Source organism: Ranitomeya variabilis, chromosome 2 (assembly GCF_051348905.1).
Source record: "Ranitomeya variabilis isolate aRanVar5 chromosome 2, aRanVar5.hap1, whole genome shotgun sequence".
NCBI classification, from domain to species: Eukaryota; Metazoa; Chordata; class Amphibia; order Anura; family Dendrobatidae; genus Ranitomeya; species Ranitomeya variabilis.
The window spans coordinates 637,527,970-637,542,559 of NC_135233.1; the positions used below are offsets into that span (position 1 = coordinate 637,527,970).

The 14,590-nt window shown below is 43.5% G+C and overlaps 1 protein-coding gene across 1 annotated transcript in view; it reads left to right on the forward strand.

Annotated features, from left to right (window-relative positions):
• FMN2 (formin 2) overlaps window positions 1-14,590 on the forward strand; it is a 450,026-nt gene that overhangs the window by 250,041 nt on the left and 185,395 nt on the right. Inside the window, exon 10 of the mRNA XM_077289102.1 lies at window positions 4,908-5,037. Coding sequence (XP_077145217.1) covers window positions 4,908-5,037 — 130 coding nt within the window. The remainder of the gene's footprint in view (window positions 1-4,907; window positions 5,038-14,590) is intronic.

A 14,590-nucleotide genomic window follows, 5' to 3' on the forward strand; every position in this document is an offset into this window, starting at 1 on the left:
CGGCGAAAACTTCCTAGAGAAAAAGGCACAAGGTCTCATAGTAGCACAACCAGGGCTTCTCTGCGACAAAACGGCCCCTGCCCCAATCTCCGAAGCATCCACTTCAACCTGAAAGGGAAGTGAGACATCAGGCTGGCACAAAACAGGCGCTGAAGTAAACCGGCGCTTCAACTCCTGGAAAGCCTCCACGGCAGCAGGAGCCCAGTTAGCCACATCAGAGCCTTTCTTGGTCATATCCGTCAACGGTTTAACAACGCTAGAAAAATTAGCGATAAAACGACGGTAGAAGTTAGCAAAACCCAAGAACTTCTGAAGACTCTTAACTGACGAGGGTTGAGTCCAATCATGAATAGCTCGAACCTTGACTGGGTCCATCTCCACAGCAGAAGGGGAAAAAATGAACCCTAAAAAGGGAACCTTCTGTACACCAAAGAGACACTTTGAGCCTTTAACAAACAAAGAATTTTCACGCAAAATCTTGAAAACCATCCTGACCTGCTCCACATGCGAGTCCCAATCATCAGAAAAAACCAGAATATCATCCAGATAAACGATCAAAAATTTATCCAGATACTTCCGGAAAATGTCATGCATAAAGGACTGAAAAACTGAAGGTGCATTAGAGAGCCCAAATGGCATCACCAAGTACTCAAAATGACCTTCGGGCGTATTGAATGCGGTTTTCCATTCATCCCCTTGCTTAATGCGCACAAGGTTGTACGCACCGCGAAGGTCTATCTTGGTGAACCACTTGGCACCTTTAATCCGGGCAAACAAGTCTGACAACAACGGCAAAGGATACTGAAATTTGACAGTGATCTTATTTAAAAGCCGATAGTCAATACAAGGCCTCAAAGATCCGTCTTTTTTAGCCACAAAAAAGAATCCCGCACCAAGAGGGGAAGAAGAAGGACGGATATGCCCCTTCTCCAGAGACTCCTTGATATATGAACGCATCGCGGTATGTTCAGGTACCGACAGATTAAACAGTCTTCCCTTAGGAAACTTACTGCCTGGAATCAAATCTATTGCACAGTCACATTCCCTATGAGGAGGCAATGCACTTGACCTAGACTCGCTGAAGACATCCTGATAATCAGACAAATACGCCGGAACTTCCGAAGGCGTAGAAGTAGCAATAGACACGGGCAGGGAATCTCCATGAATTCCATGACAGCCCCAACTTGACACTGACATTGCCTTCCAGTCCAAGACTGGATTATGGGTCTGTAACCATGGCAACCCCAAAACAACCAAATCATGCATTTTATGCAGAACAAGAAAACGTATCACCTCCCGATGTTCAGGAGTCATGCACATGGTAACCTGTGTCCAAAACTGCGGTTTATTTTCTGCCAATGGCGTAGCGTCAATACCCCTAAGAGGGATAGGATTTTCTAATGGCTCAAGAACAAAACCGCAGCGCTTGGCAAATGACAGATCCATAAGACTCAGGGCAGCACCTGAATCTACAAACGCCATGACAGGATAAGACGACAGTGAGCAAATCAAAGTTACAGATAGAATGAACTTAGGTTGCAAATTACCAATAGCGACAGGACTAACAACCTTAGTAAGACGCTTAGAGCATGCTGAGATAACATGTGCAGAATCACCACAGTAGTAACACAAGCCATTCTGGCGTCTATGAATTTTCCGCTCATTTCTAGTCAGGATTCTATCACATTGCATTAAATCAGGTGCCTGTTCAGATAACACCATGAGGGAATTTGCGGTTTTGCGCTCCCGCAACCGCCGGTCAATTTGAATTGCCAGGGCCATGGAATCATTCAGACCTGTGGGAATGGGAAAACCCACCATCACATTCTTAATGGCTTCAGAAAGGCCATTTCTAAAATTTGCAGCCAATGCACACTCGTTCCACTGGGTCAGCACGGACCATTTCCGAAATTTTTGGCAATACACCTCAGCCTCGTCCTGGCCCTGAGACATAGCCAGCAAGGCTTTTTCTGCCTGAATCTCAAGATTGGGCTCCTCATAAAGCAAACCGAGCGCCAGAAAAAACGCATCAATATCAGCCAATGCCGGATCTCCTGGCGCCAGCGAGAAAGCCCAATCCTGAGGGTCGCCCCGTAAAAAAGAAATAACAATTTTCACTTGCTGAGCGGAGTCTCCAGAGGAACAGGGTCTCAGGGACAAAAACAATTTACAATTATTCCTGAAATTTCTAAACTTAAATCGATCTCCGGAAAACAGTTCAGGAATTGGTATCTTAGGTTCTAACATAGGATTTCTGGTAACATAATCTTGTATGCCCTGCACACGAGCAGCAAGCTGGTCCACACTTGTAATCAAGGTCTGGACATTCATGTCTGCAGCAAGCTTAAGCCACTCTGAGGTAAAGGGGAAAAGAAAAAAAAATGAGAGAGAGAGAAAAAAACTCAGAGCTTTCTTTCTTATAATCCCACTTCTGCAATGCATTTAACATTTAATACGGGCCTGGCAAACTGTTATGACCCCAATGGCGAGGGTCTCAGAGATATCAGCAAGTCTGCGAAGTACAAAAATCCAGCTCATAGGGCAGTGGTAACTGGGTTGACCATATATCTACTCCTAACGCCAACCCTAGAAGTAGCCGGGAACATGCCTACGTTGGTCGCTAGATGTCTCGCGCAGCCGGAGAGCTAACTACCCCTAGAAGAGGAAAACAAAGACCTCTCTTGCCTCCAGAGAAAGGACCCCAAAAGTAGGATACGAGCCCCCCACAAATAATAACGGTGAGGTAAGAGGAAATGACAAACACAGAGATGAACTAGGTTTAGCACAGAGAGGCCCACTTACTAATAGCAGAATATAGTAAGATAACTTATATGGTCAACAAAAACCCTATCAAAAAATCCACGCTGGAGATTCAAGAACCCCCGAACCGTCTAACGGCCCGGGGGGAGAACACCAGCCGCCCTAGAGCTTCCAGCAAGGTCAGGATACAGATTATATACAAGCTGGACAAAAATAGCAAACAAAAACAAATAGCAAAAAGCAAAAAACAGACTTAGCTTAATGAAGCAGGAACCAGGATCAGTGGACAAGAGCACTACAGATTAGCTCTGATATCAACGTTGCCAGGCATAGAACTGAAGGTCCAGGGAGCTTACATAGCAACACCCCTGACCTAACGACCCAGGTGAGCATAAAAGGAATGACAGACATACCCAGAGTCAAATCCCTAGTAGCCACTAGAGGGAGCCAAAAAGTAAATTCACAACAGATGACACACAGGTATATACTATATACAGGAGGAGATGACACACGTATATACTATATACAGGAGGAGATGACACACAGATATATACTATATACAGGAGCAGATTACACACAGGTATATACTATATACAGGAGCAGATGACACACAGGTATATACTATATACAGGAGGAGATGACACACAGGTATATACCATATACAGGAGCAGATGACACACAGGTATATACTATATACAGGAGGAGATGACTTACAGGTATATACTATATACAGGAGGAAATGACACACGTATATACTATATACAGGAGGAGATGACATACAGGTATACTGTATACTATATAAAAGAGGAGATGACACATAGGTATATAGAGGAGGAGATGACATACAGCAGGTATATACTATATACAGGGGAGATGACATACAGGTATATACTATATACAGGAGATGACTTACAGGTATATACTATATAAAGGAAGAGATGACATACAGGTATATAGTATATACAGAAGAGATGACATACAGGTTTATACTATATACAGGAGGAGATGACACATAGGTATATACAATATACAGGAGGAGATGACATACAGCAGGTATGTACTATTTACAGGGGATATGACATACAGGTATATACTGTATACAGGAGATGACATACAGGTGTATATTATATATAAGGGAGATGACAAACATGTATATACTGAGGGGAAAATGAGAGGTGTGAGGTGAAAATGAGGGGTGTTAGGTGAAAATGAAAAGGTGTGAGTGCAAAATGAAAGGAGTGCGAGAAAATAGTGGAGTGATCGGAAAATGACAGATGTGAGGTCGAAACGACAAGTGTTAGGGGGGAATGAGAGGAGTGAGGGGGGAATGAGAGGAGTGAGGGGGAAAATAAGAGGAGTGAGGGGGAAAATGAGAGATGTGAGGGGGAAAATGAGAGGTGTGATGGGAAAATAAGAGAAGTGAGGTGCTATAACTAACCACAGATATTTACTATGACCAGGCAACGCCGGGCTCTTCAGCTAGTATGCTATAAACCTCATAATTTTTTTTTCCCACAAGATATCAATTGTTTACAGTCAGAAATGAGGATGAGATTGAATTAACAAAACTGGCATATACACATAGGTGAATACATCAAAAGGCTAGGGCTGCATGGCAAGGGCGGACATATCATTTGTGCAATGTGTGCAGCCGCTCAGGGTCCCAAGACGTAAGGGGGCCCAATTCTACCTTCAAATCAGTAAGCCAGTTCTGATACAAACGCAAAGAGGGGCCCATATATTATTTTTGCACAGGGGCCTTCTTTTGTCTGTGTCCGCCACTACATGTGGAAATATTTTGTTGCAGAACAACAATATGGACATTCATTCTATAAAAGGTCTCTGTCACACATTTTAGTTTGCAATAGGTCACAACTGCACAGCACTGAATAAATTTATAGTAGTGGCATTTGGGTATGTTTCCATGTGATTATTCCACATATATGAATGCCAGATGTCTGTAAAATGTTTGCACATTCTGCTGGTACAACCTTATTTTAAAGGAATGAGTCTGCCATGTTTATAAACTGTATACCCCAGTGGATTTTAGATTTAAAATTTGATTTTTTTAATTTTTTTTTGTAATATTAAATAAAAGTAGTGCAATTTGAAAATTGATGTTGCTATGTTTCAATTTTTTTGTACAGATTCCTTTATGAGCTCACAACAATACCAAATTTTTCAGAGCGAGTGTTCTGCATTTTGCTGCAAACTACAATTTCAGAGAATATTGGTCTTATGCAACGAAAGCTTGAACTTCTGCAGAAAATTTGTAAGGTCAGTCATAGTTATTTTGCCAGAATAAGTTGGTAAGAATCTGGACCAATTTGTCACCAAATAAATGTAGAGCAAGTCTCCCTGCTCCTGCAACTCTCTCTCAAGCCCTAGGTAAAATGCAGATTGTATGTGATACTGTAAGCAGGTTGCGGGATGCAGTAACGGACCGGAGGCAGATCAAGGGTTACCAGGTTTAATAACAGGGGAATACTCCATGCAGGGAGGCAATGGGTTAAACAGGGGAATAAACAGTTCAGTTTGCAAAGGATATGCAGAGTTTAAAAAGAAAGGATCAGTAAATGGCAGTTCCTGTGAAGCAGTTGTGTAAGGAGTTCCTCAAACTGTCACTCCTGCTGGGAACTCAATAGCGCCGGCAACGGCTGGCGAGGTGTCTTTTACTGGAAGGTCCTGTGGGCAACAATGCCCCATCTTCTGGCGGCAGTGGTCGCTCTCCGGTACCGGTAGTCCATATACTGCAGTGGCTGACAAGGGTACGGGCCACAGTCCTTTACGAGCCCAACGTGGCTATGCAAATATAAACTCCCGAAGTCAGGGTCTCCCGTGAGCGGGAAAGTATATGCTAGTAAGGTGGGTTACTCAAGTCTATCCAGCACTCGGTTGTCTCTTTGCGGCACGTGCGCTGTACTCACAGTCATGAAGCACACGGTACCTCGATCTATGTCAGCCACTGGACTCGCTGCACTCTTCTCTCTATGTTGCGCGCTGCCTCTTCCTGCCGAGACTTAAGCGCCGACAACCACTGGCGCGCTGGTTTCCTGGCGGGATACTGCACCCGATCTCGCCCTAGCAGCACGCTGTCAGTACTCACTCGCCCGGAACGTTTCACTCCTCGCTCTGTGGTGACCAACAGGCACCCTGCACGTCTCTCCTCACAGTCTCTGTAAGTGGCAGGAATAATAAAGCGTGGGCCTGCGCTGTACGGATGCTCCCGTCAAGTTTTTTTCTGAGCTGCTGCTGAGCGCGCGGCTCTCCTCAGCGCAGCAGTCCCTCTCTCTGGACTGCTGCAGAATGCCCGGCTTCTTTCCTGGCAGCGGTCTCTCTGTAGACAGTGGGGCTCTGTTGCAGCGCTGGAACTCAGTGGGGAGGGAAAGCTGAGCGCGCCGCTGCCCTGACTGTGCTCTTCCCTCCATTTACACGAAACTGCTCTGCTGCGCTCGCTTTCCCCTTTTATATCCCCACCCCCATTGGTCAGGAGGAAGGTTCGACTTGCTATTGCTTCCCCCCGGGAACAGAGGATGCAGCCTGAACAGTTCCAGACCCGACTTAATACAGGTACTTGCAGCCTGGTTCTCCTCCTCCTTACAATATGAACAGCAAAGCAAAGGATTAGTCCTGACAAGGGTTGTTAATATGATGGCTCTGCTTCAACACCAGTATCAACACTACAGGACTCTGAATCGTTATGTTTTGCATACACAGGCCTAGACAAGCACTCTCTCACTCCAATATGAAGTGTCACAGAGATGTGCAATGGCGGCAATGTGCTGAGCCAGGCAGCACCTGTTCTTTTATAATCCCTGATAATGCCACAACCAAGATGGCTAAGGCATTACTGTGACTCACAGGCAATCACAGCATGCTTATTGGCTGTGAAACAGGCACCAAAGATGTGGGGCGGGGATTTGAGTTAAATTCGAGCGTCGCCCATTGCTCGCTGAGTAACGAGCAAATTCGAGCACCCAGATACTCTAGTGATAATCGACTATCACCGAGCATGTTCGCTCATCCCTTCTCTTCAGTCATAGGTTGAACAAACTGTCTTTTGTTACAGCAAAATATTTCACATTTTGACTCATCGGTACAGAGCACCAGCTTCCATTTTCTGCACTACAATTGCTATGTTTTCTTGCATAGTTCAGTAATTTAACCTTAGTTTGTCTGCTGTTCTTCCATGAAGACCACTTCTGGGCAGACTTCACCTAAAAGTAAATGGGTATTCATGGGTTCCCACGGGTGGCTGTCAGTCCTGAGATGGTTGCAGAAAAATTTGGGAGTGCACACACTACACTGTGTTCCAAATTATTATGCAAATTGGATTTAAGTGTCATAAAGATTTAATTGTTTTTCAAATAAACTCTTGGATGTTATTGTGTCTCAGGGCTCAATGGATCACTGAAATCAATCTTAAACACATGTGATAATTGGTTTTCCAGGTGATTCTAATTAAAGGAAAACTACTTAAAAATGATGTTCCACATTATTAAGCAGGTCACAGTTTTCAAGTAACATGGGAAAGAAAAAGGATCTCTCTGCTGCTGAAAAGCATCAAATAGTGCAATGCCTTGGTGAAGGGATGAAAACATTAGAAATTTTCCAAAAACATAAGTGTGATCATCGTACTGTTAAGAGATTTGTGGCTGTATCTGAGCACAAATGTGTTTGTGCTGATAAAGGCATAATGAGGAAGATTTCTGCCAGGCAAGTTCATCGGATTAAGAGAGCAGCTGCTAAAAAGCCATTACAAAGCAGCAAACAGATATTTGAAGCTGCTGGTGCCTCTGGAGTCCCTCGAACCTCAAGGTGTAGGCTCCTTCAAAGGCTTGCTGTGGTGCATAAACCTACTATTCGGCCACCCTTAAACAGTGTTCACAAGCAGAAATGGTTGTATTGGGCCCACACATACATGACTACTAATTTCCAAACAGTCTTGATTACTAATAAGTGTTGAGCAACCCTGGATGGTCCAGATGGATGGAGTAGTGGATGGTTGGTGGATGGCCACCATGTCCCAACAAGGCTGCAACGTCAGCGAGGAGGTGGAGGAGTCATGTTTTGGGCCAGAATCATGGGAAACAGCTGGTAGGGCCCTTTAAGGCGCCTGAAGGTGTGAAAATGACCTCTGCAAAGTATATAGAGTTTCTGACTGACAACTTTCTTCTATGGTCTAAAAAGCAGAAACGTGCCTTCAGGAGCAAAATCATCTTCATGCTGACAATGCCCCATCTCATGCTACAAAGAATAACTCTGAGTCATTGGCTGCTATGGTCATAAAAGGAGATAAACTCATGGTGTGGCCACCATCTTCCCCTGACCTCAACCCTATAGAGAACCTTTAGAGGATCATCAAGCAAAAGATCTATGAGGGTGGGAGGCAGTTCACATCAAAACAACAGCTCTGGGAGGCAAAGAAATACAAGCAGAAACTCTCCAAAAACTCACAAGTTCAATGGATGCAAGAATTGTGAAGGTGACATCAAAGAAGGGTCCTATGTTAACATGTAACTTGGCCTGTTAGGATGTTTTGGCGTTAAATTGCTTTTTTGTTCAGTGAATGTGACCTCCTAATGCTGCAAATTCCACAAATGAGCATTTTCAGTTCTTTAAAACATATCAAATGTATAAAAATTCTACTGTGCATAATAATTTGGAACAGTGCATTTTGAGTTTTTATTCATTTTGGAGATTATACTGTTATCATTGGGAGGTTTCTTCAATAAAATTCGATGTATAGTCTAACGGGTGATGACTTTTATTAGACTGACTGTCATTTGCACCGACCATTTAGGAAAATCTGAGAAAAATGTAATTTGCACAATAATTTGGAACATAGTTTATTTACTTTAAGGTACTATTGGAATGGGAGTGGGTTCCACAGATAAAAGGAGAAATATTCACTGCTCATTAGTTTCTTGCAAAAGTGAAATAGTCTTACTAATGTACAAAAGGTGCTCCTGGATTGTGACAAAAAGTGATGTTTCGATTCCGGAGAATCTTTCTCAAACAGTCGCTGTCTCAGGTTTACCGCGACAGAGAGGAGCCAGAAGACCGCTGTGTCTGACTTCTCCTGCTCCTGCACTGGGTAGAAGCACTTCACCTTTCTATTAAACAGTGTAAATTTCTTTGGACAGTGCAAGGGTTAATCTTCTCTGTTGATAGCTCCAGGAGCTAAGGCTCTCAGCTGTGCACTGTTAGCCACTCCCATCTCCTATATAAACTGGGTCTTGGAGTTGTTGTTGGTTATTTGAGTAGGCTGTTGGTGGATCTATCTGTGACTGTTGCTAGGTTTTGAGTGTGTGATAATTCCCTTTCTTCTCCTACTTTGGCTTAACCCCATCCTCAACAACTCGGTGCATACTTTTGTTATATGTGTGTGTATCTTTTCTTTACCCCTGTTTGTATTACCTTGTTAGTCTGGTTGGTGGATTACAGTTCACTACTACTCCCCTCTTCCCTGGGTAAGGGGAAGGGTACAGACTGAGGGTGAAGTCAGGAGCTAAGGCAAAGTACATGGCCCCGGCATCTTCACCATCAGAAGTAACCCAGGAAACAGGGCGAGCTAGGATACCCCTAGCGTTAGGGACCGAGAAGGAGTCCCTGGTCCTGGGACACCCAACAACAGAGTCGTGACAATCGGCTTTTGAAATCACAGGAGATAGGACATCTCATATGGTGCAATACAACACCTGGTATTCTGATTTGATGGCACCGCTAAACATGTTCTGATTATGATTCCAAAGGGAAGTAATCATAATGTGTCTTTCATTCGCTGCACCTAAGTTTCCGTGGCTGACCATTACGTCTGTGGTTCACAACTTCGCCTATTTTTTGCTGCATCTTCAAAAGAGCTTGAACATTACATCTTGAAACCCCAGTCTGCTTTGGAATATTTGCCTTAGGCCGGGTTCACACTTGCGTGTGGCTGGTCTGCGAATGGCTGCGTACGTCCTCCCTAAAGCTTAGCCTATGCTCCCCCTATTTCCGTATGCGTCCTGCGTCATCCTGCGTACCTATCTTTAACATTGGGTATGCAGGGACATGCGTTTTATTCGGATGCATGTGGATGCGGCGTTTTGACATGCACGCTGATTGCACAGAAATGCAAAAAGTTGGTCCGCAGACCAGCCACACGCAAGTGTGAACTTAGCCTTAGAGACATTTTGCTGGTGGAGTGTAACTACCTTATGTTTTGTTCATGTGCTTAATCTTGCCATGGTGTATGACCTGTGACATGAAGAATAGACTCCTGGAATTGCTAATATTACCCCACAGAGCTCTGGTCTCAACATCATCAAGACTGTTTGGGATTGTATAAAGAGACGGAAGGATTTGCAAAAACCTACTGTGGTTAGTTCTCCAGGATATTTGAAACAACCTCCCTGTTGAGTTCCTTCAAAAACTACTGTATGTACTTTGAAGAGTTGATGCTGTTTTGGCAATTTTGAAGGCATGGAGTACAGAGGATAATCATACCAAATATTGATTTGGCTTAGACATTTCTTTTGTTCATTTACTATGAATTTTGAATCATAATTACAGTAATTAATAAAAACAAATGGTGAACACTTCTATTTTTTAAAGCTCTCGGAATTTGCTGCATTTTTTGCACAACATGCATGAAACTTTTGTATATACTGGGACATGACCAGAGGAAAAGTGCTTGAAGGCATAGCTCTTGAGCACCTTGAAATCAGCGAAACTGCACTGCTGTCACAGTAGGTCTGGGCAATGCATGACTTTCACTCACATGGTCAGCAATTTCTCCTACAGTGCAATCTTCACTCACGTTTTCACATTTCTCTATAGTACCTCGTCCTCCTCCTTCTCCTCAGGGGTAAAAGGATGTGAGATGGGTGCAGCCAGCATCTGCTCTCTATATACCTACATTCATTTAATTAACTCACAGTTTTCTTTTCTTGACTTCTGATCTCCCTGGGATTTGAACCTCCAAATTGTAACATTGAAGGTAGTAGCAGCATTGAAAAGAACAGGATAATTTTCTATACTTGAATGTGCATTGTAGTCTGTTTCCTTACAAGCTTAGGTCTCCTTCACACATCCTGGTATTTCTGGTACTGGAATAACCAGTACCAGAGATATCCGTGTTCGTATGTTTCATATGTGTGCTGCCCGTGTGCCACATCAATACCATATGTACCACCTGAGAAAAGCCGGCACAGTTCACACTGTTTTATCAGACGCAGGGTGCTGAAGACAGCTCACATCATTGTCGCCTGCTCTCACTGAGGTCATAGGCCCGCTCTCGCTGCAGCGAGTCATTCTCCCCTGCTCTTCAGCATGAGCGTTTGCCTCATGCCACCGTTCATGCTGATAAGCCAACATCACACAGATGGAAAACGACGTGTGACACTATGGATTCTTTCCGCTTCTGACAGGTGAGGGATATTGTTGTTTTTTATTTTTGTATTTTTACAAGGGACAGTGGCTTCAGGGGATTTGGTGTTAGGCTATGTGCACACATTGCGGATTGGGGTGCAGAATTTTCCGCACAAAATCCGCATCTCCTGGCAGAAAACGCAGGTGCGGATTTGCCGCGGATTTTAGGTGGATTTTGTGCGTTTTTGTTGCGGAATTGCTGCGGATTTTGTGCGGATTTTCTGCATTTTTTTACCCCTGCGGATTTCTAAAATGGAAGGGGTCAGAAACGCTGCAGTTCCACACAAAAGAAGTAGCATGCTACTTCTTTTGATTCGCAGCGGTTTTCTTGCGGAATTTTCCGCACCATTAGCACAGCTTTTTTTTTTTCAAATTGATTTACATTGTACTTTAAATCACTGTGCGGAACTGCAGCGTTTCTGCGCGGAATAATCCGCTGCGGATCCGCACTAATTCCGCATCGTGTGCACATAGCCTTAAGGGGAGTATATTTATATATATATATATATATTATATCTATTTTATTCTTCATTGTACATTTAGACAGCAGGTGCTAAATACAACTCTCAACATTGTCCTCAGCTCAGGGTCTATGTGTGTAAGTGTCTCCGGTACGTGTGAAAACTGTCACCACACGTACTGGAGACACTGAAATGTCAAGTGTGCCTTAAATGTACTAGACTAGTATATAGAACTAAGTCTCTATATATCAGACTTTTATCCCTAGGATACAGGTTCATAGAAATGCACTAAGATTTTTTTTTATATAAAATTACTGCAACATTCTGACAATTAAATAATGACAAGTAAAGTAAAACTCTTTATAATATGTGTTTAAGGCTCCCTATAGAAGCCTATAAAGAGAAAAACACCAAAACAGCATAGTTCAGCAGCAGTTTTCATGAAATCAAAATGAATGTGATTTCATGAAAATTACTGTCCAGTGTCCACTATGCTTCTCAAGATACTGTTGAATCATTACTATACTTATCAGGATCCTGTTGAACTGTTAAAGGTTTCGGTGCCATTTTATTATTTTTTCTCAATAGGACTCCTATGGTGAAACTGAAAGAAACATTAAAAAGCATGTACAAACAATTGTTTTTTTAAGTGCAAAATTAAAGCTTTTCTGTACTATGAAAAAAAAACCTGGTTTCAATCTGCCAAAAACACATCAAATAAGGGGGCCAAATAAGGGAGCAAAAAAAATGCTGCAAAAACCACAGAATATTGATAGTGTAGTTTAGCGCAAACACCCTCACAAAGCATGCAGAAAAAATGCAGTATTTATGATATGTGAGCAGACCCTTACTGACTTATTTGGCAAAATAGCACTTAACCCCTTATCGACCCCTGATACGCCTTTTAACAGCGACCACTAAGGGGCCTTATTCCTCAGCGACAGTTTTTAACGGCACTAAGGAATAAATGAATAGCACTGCCCCATGGCTGAAATGCCCATGAGTGACAGCTGTACATGACAGCTGACAAACTATGGTATCGGTCACAGCCAGTTTTGAAACTGATCGGGGCTGATTAACCCCTAAAATACTGCTGTCAATCATGATCGCCATATCTAAGTGGATAAAAGGGGGTTAAAAGACCCCTTGTGGCAGGATCAACCCCTTGCGATCGTAATTGAGGGTGCCGATCATTGTCATGGTACCCTGAGGTCATCTGATGACCCTAGGATATTGCTGTAAGCAGGGTCTCACAGGCTCTGTTAGGCCTCTTTCACACTTCCGTCGTCTGGCAGCCGTCACAATCCGACGGCGCGATGGATGCGTCAAAAACAGTAACGGATGCAACGGATCCAGTTTTTCTACGGATCCGCTAGACGGTTCTGTCGAAAAACTGGATCTGTTACATCCGTCTTATCCGTTTTTTTCATCCGTTTCATCCGTTTTTTTTGACTGATCCGTTTTCCATACCTCCAAATGGGAGGCTCCCAAATGTGATTGGCTACTAGAAAATAATGGAAACCTACATATTGAGTGTTTTAACATCCCATCTTTGACAGGGTTTAGAGCAAGTGGCATAAATGGAAGGAGTTCTAGCAAATATTGTGACCATCTATGCATCTATCCATCAGGCAGGCTGCTGGCAGGCTTCTTGCTTGTATGCTTCTTGCTGGCACATTGAGGAATGAAGCCACAGGCTAGGTTTATATAGATTTGGGACTGTCTGGCCAAATGGCTACTAAATACTGATTTGGAGCGCTGGATTCCATCATGTGATGTGACACGACGGATCCTGCATCCATAGGCTTCCATTCTAGCCAACGACAGACGCCGCAAGATCCGTCGTGGCACGTTTTTCCGATGCAGACAAAAAACGTTTCATTGTATGTTTTTACAGATGGCATGTCGACAAATTCTGAAATATTCTGAAAAGTTCCCAGGCTCGAGTTCATATGAGTTCATCCAGCAGGGGGCACATCACCGCGACTCGAGGTAACTACAGGACATTCCCCTGCATTCCATTCATTCACAAAGTTTTACAGACAGGAGCACAGCTGCATTAGCAGAGCTCCTGGGTGTAAAATGATTTAACCCCTTCAGATGGATTTACAGCGTGGGACAAGACTGAACGACGGAAGGTATGGAATATTGTTTGTTTTGTTTAACCTTATTTCAGGTGACAAGGGTCTTCAGGTGGATTAAGAGTATAATAAAATATTAAAACACCATGTGTCTTTATTTCATTAAAATACTTTTTAATAATGTGTGTGTGTTTTATTAATCATTTCGTACTATTGGATTAATAATGGATAGGTGTCATAATTGATGCCTCTCCATTATTAACCTGGCTTAATGTCACCTTACAATAGCAAGATGAGATTAACCCTTCATTACCCCATATCCCACCGCTACACGGGCGTGGGAAGAGAGAGGCTAAAGGTACCGTTACACTAAACGACTTACCAACGATCACGACCAGCGATACGACCTGGCCGTGATCGTTAGTAAGTCGTTGTGTGGTCGCTGGGGAGCTGTCACACAGACAGCTCTCTCCAGCGACCAACGATCAGAGGAACGACTTCGGCATCGTTGAAACTGTCTTCAACGATGCCGAAGTCCCCGGGTCACCAGGGTAAACATCGGGTTACTAAGCGCAGGGCTGCGCTTAGTAACCCGATATTTACCCTGGTTACCATTGTAAAAGTAAAAAAAAAAAAAACAGTACATACTCACATTCCGATGTCTGTCACGTCCCCCGGCGTCAGCTTCCCGCACTGACTGTGTCAGCGCCGGCCGTAAAGCAGAGCACAGCGGTGACGTCACCGCTGTGCTTTGCTTTACGGCCAGCGCTGACAGTCAGTGCAGGAAGCTGACGCCGGGGGACGTGACAGACATCGGAATGTGAGTATGTACTGTTTTTTTTTTTTTTTACTTTTACAATGGTAACCAGGGTAAAT